The 26,563-nt window shown below is 41.8% G+C and overlaps 1 protein-coding gene across 2 annotated transcripts in view; it reads right to left on the bottom strand.

The window, feature by feature from the left end:
* The window catches only part of THSD4 (thrombospondin type 1 domain containing 4), a 546,728-nt gene that overhangs the window by 184,235 nt on the left and 335,930 nt on the right, over positions 1–26,563 (bottom strand). Inside the window, exon 1 of one of the 2 annotated variants that reach the window (XM_054595687.1) lies at positions 14,028–14,099. The exons of the other annotated variant lie outside the window; for it this stretch is intronic. Within the exon in view, the coding sequence (XP_054451662.1) occupies positions 14,028–14,099 (72 nt within the window). Of the gene's footprint in view, positions 1–14,027; positions 14,100–26,563 lie in introns of those variants that run through there. 2 annotated transcript variants of the gene reach the window in all.

Raw genomic sequence — 26,563 nt, 5'->3', positions numbered from 1 at the left:
TATATAATGTGGGCACACCTGTGATGCACATAAAACATGCATCTGGGTTTTCACCTGCCAGTGTCATCCTGATATTACTCTGTGATCCAGGCAGGCTGAACCCGTCACCCAACTCCAGGTGTGGGGTTGGCCCAGGACTTGGGCCAGCCAATCAGCATATTTATTTATTCCCTTGGCTATTGTGATTGGTTTAGGGATGAGCACATGACCTAAGTCAGCCCAATGAGAGTGCTAGGAATTTGCTGATATTGCAGCCACAGTCCTCTAAATCCTCTAAAATCGAGATTTCAAAATCCAAAAGGTTTAAAAACCTACAGACTTTTTCCTGCGGGCGGGGGAGGAGGGTGGCCTAAGTTGGATATTCAGACTCATTTGGGAGCAAAATATAACTGATATGGCACTATTAATAATAGTCTTTAACAAATATGACTTAGTATGAATGTTCAAACATTTTGCTCTGGATATATTTGTATATTTGACTGGAACCCTGCTTGCAGTAAAATGTAATATATGTTCCATATTACACTTCTAATATCCACACCCCCCATCCCCCGAAAAATGACAAATTCTGAAACACATCTGGATTCCAAGGGCTCTGGGTAATAGGATGTGAACACGTACACACTTCCTGCTTTTGCGCACACTGCTCCCTCTGCCGGGAAAGTTCAGCACCCCTTCCCCCAGCTTCTTCAGCTGACCAACTCCTACTTATTCTAAAAGTGCTGCAACCAAAATACCCTCTGCGAGTTATTGTCTGACTTTCCTCAGCATAAGCAGACATGTCCTCATCTCAGATCCCATGGCACTCAATCCACACACAGGACAGTTTTGACACTGCATTGTGGCCTGTCTGTGCACATCTCTCCTCCTCAGTGGGCTCCTAGGAGCAAGGACTCATGTTTGCATCTTTAGTATCTAGTATAATGCCCTACATAAGCACAGTGGGGCCCTACTGCAACTTCTCAAAGAGGAGAAAATGGGCATAAACATAATAAACTGTTGGAAGTACATATATTCAGTTCTTTAAACTCTGAAACAGAAGTGTTAGTTCTAACCTATTCTGTGACACTGCAAAAACTCTATATCCCATCAATATAGAAAATTAAAGCGGAAAAAAAACCCCTCAGTCACAGAACTGGCCAATTGGCCCATCAATCAGGACAACTGATGGAGAGGCCAGCCCCCCTTAACTGACAGATCAGGGCTGCTTCCTATGAGCACAGCAAATGCCACCTCTGGGGGCTGGTGCACTGTAAGGCCTCGATACGCAGGTACTGCATGGGCTGAATAGTTTATTCACCAGATACATTTATGGGAGACAGGAGCAGTAACTGGGGGAAGGGAGCTCTGGCGGGATAGCAACCTTTTCTGAGCCCAGATAAGGCCATCTCTATTGAGGTTATTGACAGACATACTATGAAACATGGAAATCAGAGGCCATGTAAGTACTTAGAATCAGGTTATATGAACCCAATAAAAATATGCAAACTTTTAAAGAAAACTTACTGTCTTTCTACTTCACTGGGCCTTCTTTCTCAGGAATAAGAGCCAAAGTGATTAATCATTATGGTGTGCATCCGGTTTTAAGTCTTGGCATAGAACTCTGTTAATCATCAAAATGCTTCATGATTAGAGGGCCTCTTTCATCTGACAACCCCATAGTGCTTACTCAGGGGCATTTAGGATTTTGATTCCCTTTGAACAACTTTTCCAGAGCACTTAGAAAATTCAGTTTTAAAGGAGCTGCCTCCAGGGCACTAATGGAGCTTTCACTACCCGATCCTCACAGTGGAGATTTCTGGAGAGGTTTTTGCTAGTGGGTTCCCCAGCAAGACTCTGCTGCACCTCTCATCTCTGAAGGGTGTCTCATCAGTCAACACACAACTTTTCTGCTTCAGTCTGCCACAAAGGCTCAATAATTGTGTGCTGCATGTATGCATCTAGTGTCCAGTGCTGTAGGCCACAGGATGATGGGGGATATAGGGATGGTTTCCCAGCCTCAGTCTGCTAACGGTCTCACCAGGAGAGCAGGTGTTCATAGGGGAAACCACTAAGAGGGCAAACAAGGTCAAACCAGATCCAAGACTTGATGTTATGGAATGTGCCAAAGCAGAGGGTGCTCTAGGATCTGTGATGGCGCGCTAGGGTGTCCTGAAAGAGGAGGGCTTGCAGTGGGCAGGGAGGGAGAGGCGTGATGAAATGGACACAGCACCACATCCAGACTGGCTTTTCTGCTACACTTTAGGGGCAAGAAAGCTAGAATGTGAGGTCAGGCTCTTTGTCAGATTGGCTCACTAATATATGGCAACTACTTAGAATAGTACCGGGCCTACAGTAGGCTCTCCATAAGTAATGTGTTGATGAATGCAGTAGAGGTCTGGCTTCTACCCTTTCCCCTCACTCCCTACCACCTTCTAACAGACTCAGATGGCTGATGTACTAATCTTACCATCACTACAGGGTAAGCATTTCAGGAACAAGCTGCACATAGCTGAGCTCTCTTACAAATTAGTTTTGAACACATTTAACATATCTGGTTTAACGGTTGCCGCCATGAAGATTTAAAACCACAACCACTCTCTTTCAAGTTACCCCCATGTTTTCATTCTCCCAAAGGTCTCAGATGCTACAAGTAGCCCCATCACAACTCTAGACCTCTCATCCTCCAGCTCTGGGTTGAGCAACTGAGCAACTGTGTGGACTTGGGCAAGCCATATAACCTCCCAAAGAATCACTTTCCTTCTATGTAAAAGTAGTGGGTTGGACTAGATTATCTCTAAGGTTCTTTCTCAAATAATTCAAGATTCAAGAGAGTGGAATTTGGTATGTAACACCACTTTTTGACTCTAAGGAAAACAGAGTGTTTTTTTCAATTAATTCTTCACCAACTGGGAAGATATGGTCAACTTGTCCTAGCATGAGGAACCCTATTTTTGCTCTTTCCCCTTTTTCAACTGCCCACCCATCTCTTCCTATTTGGAAGCATCCTAGGTATTTCCTTCCCCTTTTTCTCCTACTCCATGCTTTTGCCTCCATAAAATCTAGCTAAGGAATTTGGAGCCACATTTTGGATTGTTGACTGTAAACCTCCTTTCTCCAGATCTCCTCTTTTTCTTCCTGTTCTCATTCTTGCTTCCTCCCACTCTATACTCATTCTCTCTCATTCCTCTCACTTCATAGCCTGCCTTAATTGGACAATACCTCCTTGTAGCTTTACCCAATTTCTCTGGTCTAACTGAAGAATCCTCCTCCATTAGGCTTGAGAGATCACATATTTTTATGACAAGGATAGCTGCCATCCATTGAACACCTGCTGTGCACCAAATACTTTATGGAAATGACCTCCTTATTCTGCACTAAAAGTCCTGATGTTGACATAAACTCCCCCATTTTAAAGATGAAGAAAACGATGCTTAAGGAAGTCCCTTGGCCTGCCCAAGTAAGAACGTGCGGAATGGAGATTCAGGGTCAGGCCTTTGTCTCAGAACCCATGGGTCTTCTCCCCTTTGCTGAGGACATTAACACTATTCAGGGATCTGTGACATGCATTTATAGTTTAGTGGCCATTCCAAGAGTCAGAGAATCTTAATTTTGGAATATTTATAGAAATCATTTAGTTTTAGTGACTTCTAGTAGACCTAAGAAATATAAGAATATACCCACAGAAGAAAAGAATGATATAATGACATGGAAGAATGCATGCATATTATATACGTCTATATTTATAATAAAATGTAAAGTATATCTTTACAAGCTTCCATGAAACATTTACAGAAATTGGTATACTTGGCTAAAAAGAAAGCTCCTGTCCTTTTTCTAGGGTGAAATGGTATTATGTGCAATATATCCCTGAGCCAGCTGGCTTACATTATCTCCTGCTACGTGTACTTGATGTTCTAGCCAAAAGAAAAAATAAAGAATCATTTGCCATTGTCTAAATATGCCCTACCTTCCCAACTGAATAACTTTTTTCCCCCCATACTGTTCCAGAGACTTGGAACGGCTTCCTTCACTGTCCATCTATGGAACTCTTAAGTACTCTTCAGTCCCATGTTAAATGCTCTTTTCTCTATATGGGTGTTCCTGGTCCTCACCACTGGGTATGATGTATCTACTAGGGTAATTCATATCTTAGCTTTACCTAACCCCCTTGTTGGTGCCCACCTTTAGGGGACAAAGGAGGGTCTCACCTCCTTATGAATCCCACAGCACTTAGCACAAACCTTACACCCAAAATAGCACTCATTATGCAGTTGTTGAATTTAATTGACAGTCGCTTATTTTGGTGCAAATTTAAGAATATGAAAAAAATTCTAGATGGGCAGATTTCAGTATATTGTAACAAAAACCACTTGGTCTTTTAATTCAATTACTCATCCTGACCCTTAATATGCCTGCACTGAAATTTTAGCATTCTTTCTATCAGTTCATATTAATTTTCCAAGCTAAAGTAAATAAATTTATATAATATGTGGAGTCACCAAATACAGTTTTTAAGTAAATTTACTTTTTAAGGAGAAGTGCCTAATTGAATATTCATGCCAATAACATAGAGCAAGAAAGTAGGAAAAAAAAAAGACATGCACAACAGCATTTGTTTTGAGACTAAATATTTCCATTTACAAAATATGTGACTTTCTATTAAAGCATCTAATAGTTTCTTGGCAAGTGGTTTTCTCAAAAAGTGGGAAATAAAATTTTGTTTGAACCTCTCACTGTGTCGACCACAATCACTTTTCTCTAATGTAGCAGAGCTGCTTTATAACATTAGTTACACAAACGACAAGCAAAGTTGAGGGAATGTGCTGAGGTCATCCTTTCCATTTGTATAGATCTTTACAGTCTACAAAGCACTTACATTGACACCATCTTACTAACGTTCCTTATGAACCATGGGGATAAACATTATCATTGTCCCCATTTGGTCAATAAGGAAAAAGAGGCCAAGAAAATCATTTGCCCAAAAAATATAGTTTGAGAGAAAAAGGAAAAGGAAGAAAATAAGAAAGGATAAAAATGTGTCTTACAAAGGATCAAGATGGCAGACTTAGCTAAGGTATTTGTTTTTCTCTTCTCTTTTGTGAAAATTCATAAACAGAAACCTCATTTAAAATGGAGTTGAGAGGCCAGAAGAGCAAACTCTCTTGCACGTGTCCATCAACCCACACCACTGATCCCGACAGGACCCGAAGTACCTTGCATCTCCCACCACATTACTGCCTCAGCAAGAGAAGAAAAAACTCCTCTTCATGCAGTGACAGCTCAGCCAGTAGGAGACGGCCATAACTCAGCCAATGGAGAGTCATAATACTTGGAATTTTCAGTGTCCTCCAAGGGACTCTTTCTTTACAACAGCCTCTCCCAGGTCCATAAAAGAACCGTCTTCTCTTTGTTTCTCCGGACTTGCATGTGGTTTTCCTTCAGACTGCATGTCCCAAACTGCAGTTCTTGTTGTTCCCCAATACACCTATTCTGTTGGAGAGATATCTGACTTTGTTTAAGGTCAACACTTACCAAAATTCTATTCTAATGGCAGAAAAGACATACACATCGTAACAACTATACAAAATGAAAGGAAGTAATCAGCAAATAAAAATTGTTGAGGATTTTTTGATATTAGAAAGTTTATGTTGACCAGAAACCATAACAGAAGAAACCATCAAAACAGACTATTGCAGAAATGGAAAATTTCTAAATTCAGAAACTACAGGGACCTTGGCAGGAGGGACCATGGAGTGAGAGCCTCACCAGCAGGAGGGCAGTGAGGCTGGTCGCGCCCACCCTCCCCCCAGGCCAGCAGAGCAGCTGGTGGGAGATTTCAAACTATAAGAATGAGAAAAGAAAAAAAAATCAAAAAGGTCATTATTCACTGGTGACTCGATCACATACTTAGCAATCATAAAAGTTCCTATAGATATTTGATTTAAATTAACAAGAGAGTTTTGCAAGTTGCTTGGATATCAGATCATTTGCATTTCAAACATTAGCAACAAAAATAAATTAATTTAAAATATATACATAATTTACAATAATAATATGACAAGGTAGCTAGTACTAAATCTAAATGAAAGATGCGGGCTATCTTTATGTAGAAAATTGTAACAATTTATTGAAAAGCTTCAAAGGTGACCTAAATAACGTAAGGTTCACACTATGTTCATGGATAGAATGACTCAATATTGGAATGATGTTAGTGCTCTCAAATCTATAGATTTGATACAATTCTGATAAGAATTCCTGAAGGATTTTCTAAGGAAAATTGATGAGTTAACTTCAAATTTTAGAAAGAAGAGCAAATGTCTACAAATAGCAAAGACACTCCCAAAGAATAAAAATAAGGTGGCTAGGCTTCAGTATGTAGTCCTGTGATAATTCATTATCAATATGGAAAAAAATGAACTTAGATTTCTTACTCACACTATGCAGAAAAACTAATTCTAAGTGTATTAAACACAAATGTGAAATACAAGACTTCAATAGTTTTAGAGAAGAATACAGGAGAATATCTCTATAACTGTGAGATAAATACTTTCTTAAACAAGAGATAGAAAGTGTTAAAACATAAAGAAATAAAACTGATACATTCAAATACACCAGAATGAAGGACTTCTATTTATTAAAAGACTCTATCAATTTTCAAATACAGGCCACAAACTGCAGAAAATATAACATGGAATAACAAGCAAAGAATCATATTCAAAATATATTTTTAAAAAACCCTTCCTAAATCAAGTGTGAGAAAGTAGAAATCAAATTTAAAATCAGGAAAGAGACATGAACAGACATTTCATAGAAGAAGAAAACATGCATATCTTGTATACACATACAAATTACAGTGTAGCAATAGTTAGTGATCAGGGAAATGCCAAATAACATACACCAATAAAGAGTTCATACCTACTAGAGCATACAGATTAACTTGTCTGACAATGCCAAGTATGGATAAGGAGTTAGGTTATTGAGGGAACGCTTATATACTGCTAGGGGAAGTGAAAACTGATACAATTACTTGAGAAATAAATTTGACATTATCTTGTAGAGTTAAACACATACTCTATGACCTAGTAACTCAACTCCTAAGTATATACCCTAAAGGAATCCTTGCATATACGTGTGAAGAAACATGGTCCCAAATGTTCATTGTTTATAATAGAAAAAACACCAAACAAACCTGGGAAAAAACACCAAACAACTATCAACAGGAAAAAAGATGGTATGTTAAGGAGAAGAATGCTATGTAGCAGTGAAGATGAGTGACCCACAGCTACATGCATCATCATGTAGAATACAAAATCAAGCTGAATGTTTATATAACTCAAAACCAACAAAACCAAACAACACATTCTCTAGAGAAACATACATATGTGAAAAATTGTTAAAATAAAAAGCAGGAAAATGAGCACCATCAACGTCAGGATGATGGTTCCCTCTGGGTTGGGAGGTGAGGAGGATGCACCTGGGAACGGCGTGGGGCGCTGGGGATTTATTTCTTCAGCTGGGCGCTGGGCTCATAAGTGTTTTTTTTCATTATTCTGCTTCATAACTTGCTTATATGTTATATTTATTCTCATAGATATATTAAATATTATATATATATATATATTTAGAAATGAAAGAAAAGGGAGTCAAAGACTACCCCTTCACGGAAGGGCTGGTTTTACGACTGAATTCAACAAACCTTCAAGAAAAGTCTAATTCTTCTAATATTTACATTGTTTCAAAGCATTCTACAAGATGAGATATTTCTGAATTTATTTTACAAAGTTAGCAAAACCCTAGTATTGCTATAAATTAAACAGAAGAAAACGGAACCATGAGCCAACAGTACTCATGAAAAAAGAAGACAAAATTCAAGATAAATATTCAAAAATCAAACCCAATTGAGAATTTAATGAGTAAATCACCATAATTTTGAACTAGTTCCAAAGATGCAAAGATAGTCTGACATTAAGAAATCTATTTATATACTAACTCACTATATAACTAGGTTAAAGGAGAAAAACGTATGAGCACTTCGATGAAGTCAAACAATATTTGATAAAATTCAACAGTCATTCCTGATAAAAACTTAGAAGGGAACCTATAACTAGATAAAATGTATCTACCTTAAACATCTGGTAGGCATTACACCTAGTGATGAAATATTAGAATTTTTCTCATTTAAGTCTGGAAAAAGACAAGAGTGTTCACTTTCATTGCTACAATTCAACACTGTACACTGGAAGTCCTAGCAATAGCGGTAAGACAAGAGGTAGAAACCAGAGGCACCAGCTGTCAGAAAAGAAGCAGCAAAACCACGCCTAGCCATGTGGCTTTTGACATTTTTATTGTTTTTTAAATTACAAAAGCTGCAAGTCATAGGCATTATTTGCAAGTTATAGGCATAATGCAGACATACGCACCTAGTCACACACGCGTGCACACATTCTTATGATTACAAACGGGAAAAAGTGGTCCTAGAAGGACAAATGCTAAATTGCTAACAAGGTTTCATCTGAGGCAGGAAGAAGGATGGGGAGAAAGTGAAAGTAAAGAGAAACTTTAACTTCTTATTACTTGTGTTTCTTTATTGCCTGAATTTGTTTTTATAACACCAGCTTTCATAATTAAAAACATTAAAAATGTCGAAAGTCACATGGCCAGACGTGGTCGACCCAAGGCTCAAACTCGGGTCTTGCTTTACCAACTCAGTTTCACACGGTTGGATTTCATTTTAGACACCAGAAAGGGAGAGAAAGCGGGAGCCCCTGAGAACTGTGCAGAAGCAATCAGTCACTGAAGGCATCACGTCCGTCCTCCTCTCCCATTCGCTGCGAACGGCACTCCAGGGTCCACTGACGGCGGCCAGCTTTTTACACAGGCTCTCACTGCTTCCCATGCAACTCGGTGTTCACTGTTTAACTTGGTTTGATCCTTTACAGTAATTTCAAAAATCTATGACTAAGAAAATGTCCCTCAGTGCTAACCTAAATGACATGCCGTCAAAAGATAATCTTAAGAATGTAGACATGGAATTTCTGGAAGTTTCGAAGGCACAGAGAAAAAGCTCCAACCCTCGGAATCCAGGTGACTGCAAACCTCCTGTCACATCGCCTCACAATGCATGCTTCTGTGATCTGAACTAAGCATTGTTTCCAGAATATGCTGTGCTGTTATTTACGGCATTTTATAGATCTTTTCCCTCTGCCTGGAATGTCCTCCCTCCCTCTTTTCCACTTAAAATGCCTACTCATTCATGCAGAAAAGAGTTAACAAATGTTGCAGACCTTACTGCTTCCTGTTAAAAAAGACCTGCTTAGGGGGTTGGCCATCAGCTGGCCTCTGAGAACTTGAATTCTGGGGCTCCCACCATTCGCAGACTGGCAAGAGTGGCTCACTGTGACCACAGTGTACAGACAATATGATTTATGCTGAACATCTGCCTCCCTTCTGGGGGCCTGTAATGCTGGCACATGGCAGGCAGGGGGTGCCCATGGGGCCAGTGTCCACTAAAAACCCTGGGTGCTGAATCTCTAGCGAGCTTCCGTGGCTGGCAACATTTCACCTGTGTCATCACACCATTGCTAGAAAACTGTGTCCTGTGTGCCTCCACTGGAAGAGCAGTCTTGGAAGCTTGTGCCTGGATTCCCCCAACTTCGCCCCACACATCTTTCTTATGTTGAATTTGTTCTGCGTACCGTCACTGGAACAGCTCAGAGCTGTGCTGCAACTACGCGCTGGATTATTGAATCACTACCTGGCGGTTGTCCTGAAGACCCCAATAGACAATCCTTCCTATCTCCATTTAATATGACATGGCTTGTGGAATCTTTCTCACTCTGTTGGGCAGATTTCATTGCTTCTTTGAATCTGCTCTTGCAATTAGAGAGTTTCTTATTGCATGATCACTAACTGCTTGCACTGTGTTCCTTTTAAAGTATAAGGTAATCAAAGACAAAGATCTTACCTTGACACCTTCCTTTTTTCAGTACCGAAGTGGCACACCCTGGTAGCATTTGCAACAGGAACTGCAGTAATAGCCAGTAAGTGCTGTTTACTATGTGCCTGACGCACCAAGTTCAGAGCTCTACACATCGCACATTTAATCTTTCTAACCACTCCTTAACGTAGCTACTATTATCCTCATTATAAAAATGAAAACACACACACACACACACACACACAAAGCAGAGGAGTAATGAGTAGGTGTTAAATGGGTGAATGAGTTACCTGAAGACCAGCATTTTGGCCCCTAAGGAATGACTTCACTGAGCTGTACTTCAGTGTTACAGCTATTAGCTCATGTACACTTCAGCTGAGCATCTGCTGTAAACTATTGTTGAGGATGTTAAGTACCATAGCATGTATTTCATATATTATGAAGTGATTTATTATCATAGCACATACCTTATTTATTACATTTTACTAGATATGGCATGCTTGTTGCACGCAATTCAAAAGTACCAAGGGCATACAGGGGTATGTGAGTCTCTCACTGGTCCCCCTCCCCCAGCCACTCTATTTTCCTCCCCAGTTTCTTGTATATCCTTCCAGAGAGAGGACAAACAAACATGTTAACTAATTTTATACACAGTGTTCTGCAATTTGAATTTCTTACCTAACAACATATCCTGGTGGTCATTTCATATTAGTGCATGTAAAGCAACTTCATTCTTTTGAACACCTGCATACTGTTCCTTATCAAGGGGCGTTCAGGTCGTTGCAACAGCCTAATTATGAAAAATGGCTCATAGAACAGTTTGCACATTCAGAGTAGATCTATATGATAAAGTGTTAGAAATGGAAAAAGCAAGGTCAAAGAGATGCTTATTGTTTATTTATTTTTAATTTTAAACATTGAGATATTATTCACAAGCCATTAAATTTGCTATTTTAAAGTGCACAATTCAGTGGTCATTAGTGTAGTCACAAAACTGTGCAACCATCACCGTTATCTAATTCCAATACACCGCAGAAGGAAATACCATACTCATTAGCAGCCAAAATTTAAAAAAATTTTGATAGGTTCTGCCGAACTGTTTCATCAAAACCAAAATAAACATCTTTTTCACTTACTCCTATGAATTGATCTGACCACAAAATATGGAACTGCACAGGCTTCTAGTTGCCTCTACCTCCTGCTCCCCACCTCTAACAGCATCTTACTGGTTTTACCTGAGAAGGCAAGTTCAAGTTTAAGGAGGAAATTGCCCCCAGCCTTGCCCAATTCTGTTTCAAAGAAACTGGACCCTGGCATGCTTCCCACACTGAAGAACGCCCCAAAAATCCAGGCTTACCTTTTAGCCCTTTACATTCTTTTAGGGGATGCACGCAATCTGTACAAGTGCACATTGCTGCTATCCTAATTTTGACAAGGGTAAGGGCAAAGACACTGTAATGTCCTCCGCCCCCCGCCTTTTTTTTAAACTTATGCATTCATTGGTTGCTTCCTGTATGTGTCCTGACTGGGGAGTGAACCACCTTCTAATCCAGTGAGCTGCCCGGCCAGGGCCTTCAGGGTTCTTAGTTTAATGTTTCTGCAACCAGATAATAAAAGAAGGAAGAGTCCTTTGTGTTCACCCTCCAGCCCGAGCGCCGGCACCCTGCCAGGCTGCTCTGTCCTTGTGCCAGTCGTTGGTGCCAGCAGTGCCAGCAACAGGAGGCCGAGCGAGGCTCGCTTTGGCTGACACCCTCTCCCCCCGCCACCTGCCAGCCCCTGCTCATCTGGAAGGACCTCACACCCTAGAAAACGGACTGAGCTTGCTGAGGGGCTTCCAGCCCCACGCTGAGAACACAGCCAGCTACACACCACTAGGTGTAGGCTTTCTTCCTATTCCTCATGTGCTTTTATGAACATCCAAAGGGAAGATAATTAAAACCTGCAAGAAAACCGGCTGGCAGAGAAAAAGGAAATCTTGGTGACTTGGGGACGACGCCACATGTTTATGGGTGAGTTTTGTAAGTAACATGGCTATAAAAAACAGCCTCTTATAAATAAATGCCACATTCTTCAAAGCTCTATATAAACTACATTCTTTTTAAGGAGGGAGGGGGAGCTACTCATGTTCCTTCCTCATCATTTCATTTCCAACAAGGGGAATGGAATCCCACTAATTGTACAATTTCCTAGGAGCACAGTGGTTATGGAGCCACAACTTTGCAGTGTATGGACACACCACACACATACACACACACACACACACACACACACACGCATGCACACCCACGGAAGGAAGGAAAACAAGGAAGAAGAGAAGAAAAGGCACACAAGGGTCTTCATTTGGCACAGCAGAGTAGAACAAAGGGGCAGAAGAGCAGGCACCTCCTAACTTGTGACTGGGTGTTCTGGCTACTAGGCACACATACTTTAACTCAGAATACGAAGGTCTGCCTTCCACTCCCAAGTGCCGAGTGCCATTTGAACAGCATCAAGATTTGGATGAGTCTGTGCAATCCCCTTTCATTTTTCATCTGCTCTGCTGATTGTAAAGTGAAACAGAGCTGCTCTTGCCTCTCTGCATGTGACACAAGGCTGGAGGCACACACATTCCGGAGTGGCCTTCCCCAGGAGCCAGCTGTGTGCAGGTAACTGAAGCCTGCCCCTGGCCCTGCTGTTAATAAGAGTAATTGGCACGCCACGGAGGGCTGCAGGAGCGCTGTGATGTGCTCTGTACGGGGGTCTCCCCAGACCATATGCGCATGCAGCGGTGATAGAAATATTTTCCATATGAGCTCTCCTCTCACATGCCCAAGCGCTCCAGGCTGAGTTAGGCCAGCACATTTGTCATTTACTCTGCACAGTGAAAAATCAACAGGGAAGTTACGAACTTCAACTACAACTAGAGGGCAATGGTTTGCTTTCAGCTTCCAGCATCACTAACCCATTCAGTCCCTCAAGTTCCCATTCAAGACCTTGATACCCCCACAGGCCCAGAAAATATCTCCAGAGCAGAGGACAAGGGTAACTAATTGGCTAAAAGCCTAAAACAAGTGACCCATTTCTGCACGCCTCGAGCCACATGTCTATGTGAACAGAGTAATAAGCCTGCCGAAACCACAGCCAGCCTTGCAGCCTGGGCTTGGGAGCACTGCCCTTCCCTCCTTTTAGAACAGAGAAAGTAATTACATTAGGCTTGCAGAGCCTGCTCTGTCCTGACAATGCCAACAAAAGACAAAGCTGTGAGGTGGCCCCATGGCCCTTTTAGGAGACACACTTTCACTTGGCTTTTCAGAGAGGAAGATGGATTCAGGAAAAGGCTGTCCTTCATTACTCAGGCATCTGTGACTTTTCATCAGCGTAAGGAGTACAAGGAGTGGACGAGGTCAATTTATTGCAGGCGAGGGTGGATACACCTAAGTGCTTTCCTCTCTAGCCCATATGATCATCCCTTGCAACATCTGCCTGCACCAAAAACTGGCGCCAATGGGCATCTATGATGTTCAGAACTGTACGCAGCAAACATTAGCTAAACCAGTAAGAACAAGTCACCCTCACAGGCCTTCAACATGCCTCCTTCTATGGTAGATCTGGACATATTCCTAGCCCTGATATGTATCACTATCCTTCTTCAAACCCGTGAGAGAAAGTTAAGCACAGATTTTTTCCGAGCACATCAAAGCAAAAAGGGAGAAAAGGTGATGCAAAAACAGTAAAGAGAAGCAAATCCTGTAGCATGCATATTTTCTCTGCAACACTGGAGACAAATTCTCAAAAGGTAACAGTGCCTGTTGGGATCTGACATGCACGTTTTCTTCATTCTGCAGTGGCAGGAAAACATGCACCTCCAGGCATCTGTCGTCTAGGCCATGCCAACTCCCCGGGGCAGCAACTGTGCAACCTCAGAATGAGATTTTACAAATTACAGGTCTCTTCAAAAAGAAGAGAAGTCTGCCTAAAAGAAATGGCCAGGCAAGCCTAAAACAGCAGTATAAAGCATCATTCTTTGCAAACCGTAAAAGCCCATTCCCTGATCCCTCTTGATAGATAGAAAAGGAAATATAATGCTGACAAAAATACAACTTCTGACAAGATATTTTATTTGGCTTACCTCTCCCCCAGGTCTTGCTAACACTGCTGTTTGAACGTGGAGCAATGCTAATATCAGGTAGCTGACAAACATTATTACCCAAAGTTAGAACTGCCCTAGAGGAGAGTTCCGTCTGCCAAGTGCTAACAGCAGATGCACTTGTGTCCCGGAATCCAGCCCTGGAGTTCCGCTAGGCACCACGCCGGTCCCGCTGCTCTCCCTCACTGTACTACCCGGAGCTCCGTGCACAGCTTCTGCTCGGGACAAAACTGGTAAGCTGATCTCTTCATGTAATAACTTCTCCCGGTTGGGGGAGGGGACAGGAGCCAGCTGGGAGCTGGGGGGCTGCCTCTCACAGAAAGCAGAAAGGGGAGGGACAGAAATGATCAATGTGGAGTTCTGCATCTGGTCTCATTCATGAAAAGGCTCCAAGGTAAGCACTCTGCATGCAGGAGGACGACCCCTGCTTCATCAACTGAGGCAGGCAGGAGGCGGTGAGCTGCAGCAGAATGAGCTCCTGGCTGAGAGCTGGGAGAAGGGGGAGGGCAGAGGGGTGGCCTTCCTAGTCCAGCAGCTGCTGCCAACAAGCTGTGTGTGCCTGGATAAGTTGCCAGCCCTCTCTGGGGGTCAGCTGGTTTTCTCACTGTGTTCTGATTTGATGGCTCCAGAAATCTAGACAGTCAAAGGCTGCATTATCAAGGGCAGCCTCAAAGAAAAAAAGTCATAAGGGTGCTGTGTTTATGCACTGATCATCTGGAGCTGGAAAAGCCACTATCTCCTCCTCTTGCTGACTCCCTAGGTCACCCAACCAAGAGCTGGAGGAATTATAGCTGACAATGTCAAAACACATGGTAAGGTGGTAACGAGAGAAGCCTAAGTGTTAGATGGCACTGGCAGAGCACACTGAAAAGAAGGGTAAAGTCAGGTGCACCACTCTGGGAACTGGGGGCACAGGCAGGAGGGGAACAGATGGGGAATTCCGCAGGTGTTGCTAAAGCCTACATGCAGTGCACCTGAGACACATCCTAACGGCGAGATAGCCAGGCTCATGGGGTAAAATAGGTTGAGACGCCAGCAAATACTAGATTCTACTTAAAACAGGCACGAGGAACCATCCTGAGGCTGTTGGTGGCCACAGAAGATAGGATGACTGCACGGTGCAGTGGAAATAGCCTGGGGCCTGGAATCTGGCTGACCCACTTACACCCCTGTTCGGCTACTGACTCCCTGTGAGTCTGTGGGTGCCTACTGAGCCCCAGGGAGCCCGGCTGCCCCACATGTGAAGTGTGAGAGGCCATCTAATATTTATGATGATTACCATTTAGGTCACCAAGGCGCAAAATTTGGTATAGTTCCTGACACACAGTGAGTGCTAAAGATGTCGGCTTTCTTTTTGATCTGAATAAATAGTGGCACCCAGTCCCAGAGGATAAATTAATGAACACTTGAAAAGTTTCAGGTTGTGGGCATTTTCCTGACTTAATGAGGAACCTTTAAACCAAACTGTAGTTAGTTGCCATCTCAGAACGTTTATTTTTGCCAGTCACATGACAATTTAGCGTCGGGGGTCATTTGGGAGGGTTGGGTGGAGGGACTTACAATCCCTTTCTCCAGAAGGTACGATGAGGGTACCTCCAGTTAGAGAAAGAGAAAGGAAGGAATGAATTCCCTCTCTTCCCCTCCTCCTCTTCTTCCTCCTTATTCATCACCATCATCATGATTATTATTGTTTGGCTGGGTCTGTTCTGCTCAGTGACTGAAGGGGCACTATCTTCTCAGTAACTTCACCACAAATGCAGGAATTGTCTAACAAAGCCAAAGTTCTTGAAAGTCCAGGGGGTCTTTTCTAGTCCAGGGGCTGGGGAACTTTCTGCAAAGGGCCAGAGAGTAAATATTTTCTGTTTGCAGACTATGTGGTTTCTGTGGCAGCTACTTGTGTGGCAGCTGCAGCACAAGTGGCCGCTGACAGACACATGGGCAGGGCTCTCCTGGGTTCCAATAAAACTTTATTTAAAGAAACAGGCAGTGGGCCAGGCTTGGCCACAGTTTGCTAGTCCCTGGTCTAGACACTTCCCACTCACCCTTCCATCTACTGCAAGCTGACTTCTGACCTTGGCTCCTCTACAAGGACTCTGGAAATGTCATCGGTGGCCCCTGTGTCATGAAATGCATACCAAGGATAATTTTTCAGGGCTTATCTTATTTGAGTTCTTTGCAGCATTAACTAGCATTTTTTTCATTTTGTGGTGACATATACGGAACATAAAATTTATCGTTTTAACCATTTTTAAGTATACAATTCAATGGCATTAAGTATTTTAACAATGTTGTATAACCATCTACACTATCCAGTTCCAAAACATTTTCATCATCCCAAACTCCTCCCCCATCTCCTGGTAACCTCTATGCAACTTTCAGCCTCTAAGAATTTGCCTATTCTTGGTTCCTCATTTAAGTGGAATCATAGAATATTTGTCCTTTTATGCTGGGCTTACTACAACTTAGCATAATGTTTTCAAGGTTCATCCATGGTGTAGCATGCATCAGAACTTCATTCCTTTTGAAGGCTGAATAATAGTCTACTCTAGGTACGTACCACATTGTGTTTATTCATTCTTCTGTTGATGGACACTAGGATTGTTTCCACCTTTTGGCTATTGCAAATAATGTTGCTATGAACAAGAGTGTACGAGTATCTGTTTGAATCTATCTTCAGTTCCTATATATACTGAGTAAATACTGAGGAGTGGAATTGCTGAATCATATAGTAACTGTGTTTAACTTTTTGAGGAACCACCAAACTGTTTTCCATAGTGGCAGCCCCATGTTACATGCCATCAGCAATGCCTAAAACTTCTAATTTCTCCACATCCTTGCCAACACTTAATTTCCACTTTTTTCATAAGAATCATCTAAAGGGTGTGAATTGCATACCTTTCTTTATGAGCCATCTTTAGCTTACAGAACACTGTAGTTTTCCTTGGCCTCCAATTGCCAACATTCTTTGAGCACCGCGCGCGCAGCTGTATCCCAAGAACTTTACAGACAGCATCTCATGTAATACTGACAACAGCCTTATTAGATTAAATAACTTGCCCCATGTCACATGCTGGGTAGGTGGCAAAGCCAGTGAGCTGGCCCCAGCAACCTGCCTCTAGAACTCAGCTCTTAACAGCCACCTTGCCCTGTCACCGCTTCTGAGGACATGGTCGCCCTGCTACCTCCCAGGTCCAGCCCCTGAACGCCTATCCATCCTCCTTGAGCCATCTCGTGCTCTCACTGGCCTCAGCCGCCCTTTAAAGGCCAGACTCTCCACAACAGTCTACAGCCAGCTCTTCCTGCTGACCTGTGGGCTCGCTAGGCCGGCTGTCTAATGGACACTTGGAACTTTCAGATGGACTCAAAACTGAACAGGTCTGAAACGGAATGAATGTTTCCCTGAAACTGGTTCTTCCTCCTGTTTTCTCCATCTCAGTGAACGATATCATTACCCATCTAATTCCTGGAGGCTGGAAACTGGGTGTTACTCTGCGCCTTCTTACTCCCTCCCTTCCTTATCCAAACCATTGCCAGGTCTGACTGAGTTTCCTTCTGGAGACCTCCCCAGTCTGTCCATGGTCTCAGATTCCTGCTGCCCTTGTTCCCATCCTTGGATGAGGTGGTGTCTGCCAGGTTTGTCCACTGTAAAGTTATTATTTTTCCTTTTCCATACCCTATTCATTAGAAATGAGTCATTAAGTCCAGTGGAATTAGGCTCCACTTCCTGGAGGGGGAATATTGAAAAATATTTGGACATATGTTAAAACCATTACAAAAATTAATACATATTTTGGGGGAGATACTTTGAGGCTATGCAAATATCCTGTTTCTTAAAGTTTTGCCTACTAATTTGAATATTCACCAGTAGATTCTGCCTGCAGCAATTACCACTGTGGTGCTCTTAATGGTGATTTTTCGGCTTCCCTCACCCTTCTACATCTACAAATCAGAATTCATCAATAGGGAAGATCTGTCCCTCCTCTCCCAATTATTTATTAATCCAATCATTTATTTATTTTTTTCCCTGCTTCCAAAAATCTCTTCATGACTCTCCATTAGGGAGGAAGTCCAAACTCCTTAATAGGATGCTTTGCAATCTGATCTCTTCCTACCCCTCCAGCCTCTCCTCTCTTCTGTTCACACACACACTCGGCTCTCCAGACGTCTCGAGCCATAAGAAATTAGCCAAATGCCATGTGTTCTTGTGCCCCATACCTTCCTTCATGCTCGCCCCTCTAGAGCGGCATTTCCCCATCCTCACTGGGTTAGCTCCTGTTACTTTTTGCACCTTTGGAAACTCAGCTCAAATTGTTTATAAGCACCAAGTAGTGAAAACCACCTCAATGCCCATCGATAAAGACTAAATGAGTAATTTGTGACATCCATAAAACGGGATACTATGCAGTAACATAAATAAATAAATAAAGTGAAAAGAAAACATTGAGCCTGCTTCCTAAGTAATGATATGAAATGCCTCCAAAATCTGCTATTAGTGAAAAAAAGTAGAACACACAACAATGTGATTATTGACCCACTGTTTGCCTATAAATGTGTCTAACTGCTTGTGGGTAAATGTGTATGAGTATAATTGCTTGTGTAGGTGGCAACTATCTGTGGAAGAACACACCAGAGGCCAGCAACAACGGCTGCTTCCAGGGCGGGGAACTCAGTAGCTTCAGGGCAGAAACGGAACGGCAACATTACTATCTCATCACTTTGTCAGACATAGGCACTTGAAATGTGGCTATTCCAAATTGCAGTGAGTTATAACGTTATATACACTTTGCACCAATTCAAAGACTCGGTTAAAAAAAAGAATGTGAAGTATTTCATTAATATGTTTTTATGCTAATTAGATGTGGAAATTATAATTTTACATATGTGGATTAAATAAAATATAGTGGTTATAGGAATTTCACTTCTTTTGTTTCACTTTTGAAAATGTGGCTAAAACTGTGAAATCACATCATATTGCACAGCACTTCTATAACCCCTTTCTTACTGCGTGAATTGTCAAATATTTGATCGCACTGCTAATCAAAAAGTAAAAATGAAATAAAATAGTAGCAGTAGCAGTTAATAATAGAAGTAAATAAATGCACAGACAAATCTCCTCCCCCAACGATCTATGTAAATCTGCCTTTTCTAGGAGTTGAGCCTTGCCAGGCCCCCCGCCATGCTGAGGGCAGAGCCCTTGGCCTTTGTCCCCCCCGTGTCCTCTGACTGCCTCCAGTGCAACAGTTACTAAGCTGTACTGCAGTCAGTGTATCCACATTCGTTTGTCAATAGAGAGGGAGGCCTCAATGATAGCAGATGCATCTCTCTGTGTTTCCAGGGCGCCGCCCGGAGACCACCTTGCTGTGTGTGTTGATATGCGACTGGACGCTGGAGGGCGCAATAGAAACTTGTTTTCTTGTGACTGGAGGTCTTCTGATGGCACGTCTTAGATACTATGAAAGAAAAAATGAAAAGCAGGCATTCCCAGAGGGTATATTGCTTAAGGAGATGGGCATAATTTCCAACCTAACTTTTGTGTGACCTAGACAGGGAAAATGTAAATGAGTGGGGGCAATGTTTCAAAAAAGAGGGAAAACAAATGTTTTCCTAAGACCGCATATTTCATGTAAAATATAATCGTGTATTTCTGTCTTAATGACAAAGCAGAGAAGAACGTCATCCCTTTGTGAAGGAAGAAGACACAGGCTTCTTCACAGAGGAAGAGATTGTAGGGCTAAACTGTTCAAGCATGTTTCTTTAAATATGCTACATTATGTGGAATAGGTGGAAAAGTCTCTGTCAAGTATTTGGCTGTGGGTCCAGGAGCAGAAGCAGGTGTTAGTGATTAACTCTCCCTTTGTGTGGACCAAGATGCCATTAAATAGCCAAGGAGGTGGGAATGAGGAAAGCAAAGGGGAGTTCTCTGCTCCATTCCCCTTAAACACAAGGAAAATCATAAGAACCTACAGCAACAGGGAGTCACCCCATCCTTGAAAGGGGGCCACAGCCTGACTGTCGGGAGCTGCCAGCAGCAGGGCAGCCATGAAAGGGGGCTGGGCTTTGAAGCAGAGCCAGGAGCAGGGCCAGAGAAACCGGCAGCGAGGTGCTCACGACAAGCACACTGGGCAGGCTCACTGGGAAATCAATTCAGAGGCAGCACCAGGACTGTTCCATATTCTGACCATATTCTTTATTTCAAGCAGTTAAGGCAGAAGTTTTCAAATTGGGGTCCCTGGATCAGTAGCATCAGCATCATCGGGGAACCTGTTAGAGATGCGGACACCTGGGTCCCACCCCAGACCCAGTGAATCAGGAATTCTGGGGTGGAGTCTGCTGCAGTCTGAGAACCCCTGCTCTAAGGAACAGTTCTCTGGCTAGTAGCCCTTAATTCACATTGTATAACTCGAAAGCATTATTTTATAAAACTTATTTTCTTAGAAAATGCGACTGTCAGGTATTAAAACACAGCATAAAGCTATAATCAAAACAGCGGCCAATATTACCAGTGATGGATATTCACTATTTACATAACTAAACATGGAAAAGGATTTAGTACGCAATCAATGAGTCACTTCAAATCTGCAAGGAAAGGAGGAAAAAGGATTGGGAATCTGGCTAATCACTTCGGAAGTAATTTCCCTAATTTATACTACGTGCCAGACATAAATTATAAGTAGATTAAAGATGTTAATACAAACAGTAGAAGTATGAAAAGAGTAAAATAAAAATAAGTCAACATTTCTATATTCTTGGAGTGGAGAAGGACTTTTAACATAGCTCTAACAAAGAGAGAAATCATAAAAGATTTATATATTGTACATATTTTAAGATTCTGTAAATCAAAAATGCCATAAAAATGAGAAGTCAAATATACAGTAGACAATTGATTTCCCTTGTTTATTTACTCAATATACCAGTACTTACCATGTGTTGAAACCTGAAGGTATGATGGTGAGCAAAAGCAGCTTCAATTCCTATCTTCCTAGAGCTTACTGTCCGGTGCAGGAAGCCAACATTCATGAACCCCGACAAGTAAATTTAAAATTGCAATGTGAAAGGTCTGCTAAGGAAAGATGCATGGTGATACAGGAGGCTTTCCCTCATTAGGGGGACTGGCTTGTGGTTGAGGCAATAATGGCTTTCACGAGGGCCTGAGAGGAAGCAGGTGTGGACGGATGGAGAGTGAGCATAGCAGCAGGCTGAGCAGAAGGGAGGGAGGGCCCAGGATAAAGAGTTTTGTCTGTTTCCTGGTGAGAATCTGTTAAGGGCAGAGGCAGTAGTCACATGCCTAGATGTGCTTTTTGCAAAGGCCACTCTGTTTATGGAAAAAGGATTGTAGGGGGCAATTGTGGAAGCTGGGAGGCCAATGAGCAGATTATGGCCACAGCCAGTCCAAAAGGGGTAAGAGCTTAAACCATGATGGTGGAAAAGAGCAAATCATTTCAAAGATAATTTACAACATACATAATGGAAAAAGGTCTGTGTCCATAATGTATCTGATAGAAACCCCCACAAATCAGATAATGACAATTGCAAAAGCAAAAGGCTGGAGGCAATGTCTAGCCATAGAGGAGTGAAATCCTATTTGGTCATTTAAAGTGGCATGTCATAGTTATTTGGTATGGGCACCTTTTGATATTATATTGTTTTAAGATAAAAAGCAGGTCATATAAATGCAAGAAGAGTCTTTTCAACAGATAATGCTGGTAAAACTGGACATCCCAATGCAAAACTATGAAGCTGGGCCTCTGCCTCACAGAGCATACAAAAATTAACTCAAAATGGACCACAGACTGTGACAGGCAAAATAACAGCCCCTCCAAGATGCCCATGTTCTAATCCTCAGAAAGTGTTAATATGTCACATTATGTGGCAAAGGGAAATTAAGACCACAATAGGAATGAATGTGGCTAATCAGAAGACTTTAAAATAAGGAGGTTATCTTGGAATATCCAGGTGGCCTCAGTGTAATCACAAAGACTCTTAAATGTGGAAGAGCAGCCAGGCAGAAGAAAAAGCTAGAATAATTTGATGGGAGAAGAGCCTGCCGCTGGCAACTTTGAAGGTGAAAGAGGGCGGTGGGCCGAGGAACACAGGCAGCCTCGAGGAGCTGGCAAAGGCATGCGGAGAGGGCCCCGCCCTGGAGCCTCCACCAGGACGCAGTCTTGCCGACACCTTGACTTTACCTGGTGAAAACCATTCTGGACATCTGACCGACAGAATTGCAAGAAAATCCACTGGTGGTTATTTTAAGCCATTAAAATAATTTTTGTGTAGTAATTTGTTACAGCAAATTACTCCTACAAGAAAGCATAGGAGTAATTCTACGACCTTGGGTTAAGTGATGGTTTCTTAGATGTGAAATCAAAAGCACGAGTGACAAAGGGAAAAAATAAACAAATGGGGCTTCATCAAAATTAACGACTTTGTGCTGCTAATGATACCATCAAGAAAATGAAAAGACAACCTAAGCATGTGAGAAATATTTACAAATCATGTGTCTGATAAGGGACATGTATCACAAATATATAAAAAATTCTTACAACTTTATAATAAGACGACAAGCAACCCAATTGAAAAACAGGCAAAGTACTCGAATAGACATTTCTCCATAAGAGATGTACAGATGGCCAATAAGCATATGAAAAGATGCTCAACTTCCTTAGTCTTTAGGGGAATGAAAATCAAAACCACAATGAGATACCACTTCATACCCACCAATCAAAAATACAGGTAATAACAGATACTGGCAAGGATGTGAAGAAATTGGAAACCTCATCCACTGCTGGAGGGAATGAAAGATGGTGCAGCTGTGTTGGAAAACAGTCTGGCAGCTCTGCCCTAACGCTAAACGTAGGGTTACCTCGTGGCGCAACAGTTCCAATCCGAGGTGTACATACCCAGGAGAAATGAAAACATATGTCCACGTAAGAACTTGTCAATGGATGCTCTAGCACATGATTCATAATAATAGCCACCAAGTGGAAACAGCTCAAATATCCATCACCTGGTGAATGGATAAATATACTGTGGTGGAACACCCACACAATGGAGTATCATTTGACAATAAGAGAAATGCAGTGCTGATACATGCAACAACCTAAGGGCCCTAGAAAATACTATTGTATATTTGTTGAAGTGCAGGACATAAACTGTACACTGTAGTCAGTGAGTTTATCTGTAAACTGTTAAGCTCCCTTTCATCCTGTCATGCAATATTATTTATTTTTTTTATCTCTCTACCTAAAATACTCCCAAATCAACTGATGATGAATTCTTGGTTGCCTTCTTTGGTCTGTAATAGAAATCAGTGAACTTTTTTCTGAAAGAGCCAGGCAGTAATATTTTAGTCTTTGCAGTCCATACGGTGGCAACTACTCAGCTCTGCTGTTGTAGCATGAAAGGAGCGTAGACAACATGTAAGTGATGCCCACGCTGTGCTCAAATAAACTGTTTATTAAAAAAAGAAAAAAATGTTATGCTAAATAAAAGAAGCCAGCCATGAAAGAGCCCTTATTAAATGACTCCATTTACAGGGAACGTCCAGAATAGGCAAATTTATGAAGAGAGAGCAGACAGGTAGTTCCCTAGGCCTGAGGAGTTAGTGACTGCAAATGGGCAGGATTTCTTTTTGGGGTGATGAAAATGTCTATGAATTAGATTGCGGTGGTGGCTGCACAATTTTGAATATACTAAAAAAATGGCATTACACTCTATAAATGGGAGAATACTATTTGTCAATTATTTCTTAATAAAACTGTTTTTTTAAAAATAGGCCATAAAATGGCACCTTAATATAATTCTATTTTGAGTTAACATAAAAGGTGATCATCACACTCTTGTTTTTAAAATTTTAGTTATTCTCTTTTCTATAATGAGTGGCAGAAAAATGCTCTAAGAAAAACAAAATTATTTTTATTTGAAAAAAATGGTGACTATAATAATAAAAATGGGAAAGACCATGCATAGTCAATTCACAGATGAAGAGATACAATATTAACACAGAATATGAAAAAAAAAATAACATCGATAGTAACCAAAGAATTACAAAACCAAAGAATTACAAAACCAAAGAACAGGATGCTGTGTTCACCTAAGACTGGAAAACATGTGCAATGGCTGGTCTGACACAGGGCTGGTGGGAATATAAACCACAACAGGTGCTGTAAGAACTGGGCTTCTCAAACTCGAATGTGCACATACATCACCTGGTCTCCTCAGTGAAGAGCCACCAAAGTTATTTCTTCCTCTTCTGATCCCTGGTCTTTCTTTACCTTTCCCCTCTGCCTCCCCCAGCACAGGAGCTGAGCTGGCAAAGTGTACTGAGGCAGGAAGTCTGACTTCTGTTAACCTCAGCTTGCTGGTTAGCCCTGACTGTTACAGGCCCCCAGGCTGCTGAAACAGCATCTGAAGGCTGGGTGTCGGCTCTTCTGGGGTGTTCCTCAGCTCACACAAAGAACTTCTTCATCTTTTCGTAACAGAGTTGACCCTTGAGCAACATGAGATTGAACAGCACAGATCCACTTATACGTGGATTGTTTTTTTCAATAAACACTGCAAGTGTATTTTCTATTCCTTGTGATTTTCTTTATAACATTTGCTTTTCGCTAGATTACTTCACTGCAAGAATATAGTATGTAATACATATAACATACAAAATAGATGCTGATTGACTGTTTATGCTATTGCTAAGCCTCCTGGTCAACAGTGGGCTATTTGTAGTTAAGTTTGTGGGAGTCAAAAGTTATATGTGAATTTTCAACTGTGCAGGGGGTCAACACCCATAACCTCTGCCTCATTCAAAGGTCAACTAATTTCTACTAGTGGTGTTTTATTTTCTTCTCCCCATAAAATAGATTTTAAGACTATAACTTGAAGGCTGTAGCTACCAGTAAGAGTGGCAAGAAGTCGTCGACACAAACTGTAAGCCTAGATGCCATAACTGAAAGTGCTGCTATCCAGCAGTCAAAACATACTTGACAAGCCTCTGAGGATGATAATTTATGTTTCTAAGCGTAAGTTCAAAACAAACCCTGGTAAACCAAATCATCAAGAAGCAGGTCAAGGATTCAGTAGTTACTGTGTGTGTTGCTTCATGTTTATTGTGCTAGGCATTAGGCTGGGGGGTAGTCTCAAATGCTATGAAGGATTAAGTATCCTTCAGTTTATGGTTGATGAAGCTGAACACTGGGGGATGTACGGTGATTTTCAGCATTGTACTTTGTTTAAGAAAACACAAGAGGATAGAAAATACTTTAGAAACATTTTTATTTTCTAATTTATGAATTTCTAATAATTTAGAAAAAATAATTATGTTTCTCCCATCTTTATAGAGCTCCCCCTCTCCAACCCAGCACCTGGCATCAGAGGTATTTAATTAATAGTAAGTGTAGTTAATCATTAACCCTGGTTTTTGGCTGAAACCGTTACGCAAAAAAATCAAATAGACTTCTTGCCGAGAGAGAATCTTGTTCTGGATTTCCTATGATTGATATACACATGTTGTTTTGCATAGATAGGCTATATAGGTAGTTTTAAGCAATTTGAAATTTGTTTTCTCACAGTAACAAAACAAAATGGTGCTGTCATTTTCAAAGAATATCAGCTGCATCACAAGGGGAAAGTTTTAAAAACTTATCTCTAGTTTCTTCAAGTTTGTTAGTTAAGGTCATGCTAGCTGCTGTAGCAGATAAACCTGGAGGTTTTACTGGCTTCATACAAAGAGCTTCTTTCTTGCTTGGGTGAAGTCCAGGAGGTGGGGCAGGTGGTACTCTGCTCCACACAGCCTGCTAGAGGCTCTGCCCACTTCAACACATGGTGTCCGGGGTCTCCCCAGTCAGGACACTGACATCCACCTGGCGGGCAGGGAGGAGAGGGTGTGGGGGACCCTCAGGACTGCCCGCCTTCCACTGGCCACATCCAACGGCAAGAAGCCTGGGAAATAGGAGCTCACTGTGGCCCCAGAAAGAGCCACAGTTTGGCAAACAAAACAGTCTGCCACTGTAGTCAAGATCTTCTGAAAGGGGGAATTGATCTGTTACCTGTGATGTATGTTTATAGTAAGGTGACCACAGATATCCCAGACTTACTCCATACTATCTAATGTACAAGGCCTACATGTCTGCTGCATATTCAGATTTTCCCTTTGCTCTGTTTCATCGAAGTCCAACCAAGAAGTCTGATGAATTCACTAAAGAAGCATATCTCATTATCCTCACCAGTGAAGGGCAGATGCTTCTGTTTCAGAAACAGAGGCTGCAGCCAAGTGAGGAAGTTACTGCTTATATTATTGGCGTGGAGAGGCAAGGAAATGAACATTCACTGAGTGCCTACTCTCTGCTGGCGCTTGATAGACATGACCTCCTTTAATTCTAAGAACGATGGAGGAAGAAATTTTATTTCCATCTCCATTTCCCAGATGATAAGACTGAGGCTCACAGAAGCAGTTAACTCTGCCAAGGTTGCAATAGTGTAAGAAGTGGCTGCCAGTCTGGGTGTTGTCCAAATCCATGTACTTTCCA

Source organism: Pteronotus mesoamericanus, unplaced genomic scaffold (assembly GCF_021234165.1).
Source record: "Pteronotus mesoamericanus isolate MK-2021 breed Mesoamerican mustached bat unplaced genomic scaffold, CSHL_Meso_final contig_100, whole genome shotgun sequence".
In the NCBI taxonomy this organism is placed as follows: Eukaryota; Metazoa; Chordata; class Mammalia; order Chiroptera; family Mormoopidae; genus Pteronotus; species Pteronotus mesoamericanus.
This window is presented reverse-complemented; position numbering and strand designations above follow the sequence as displayed.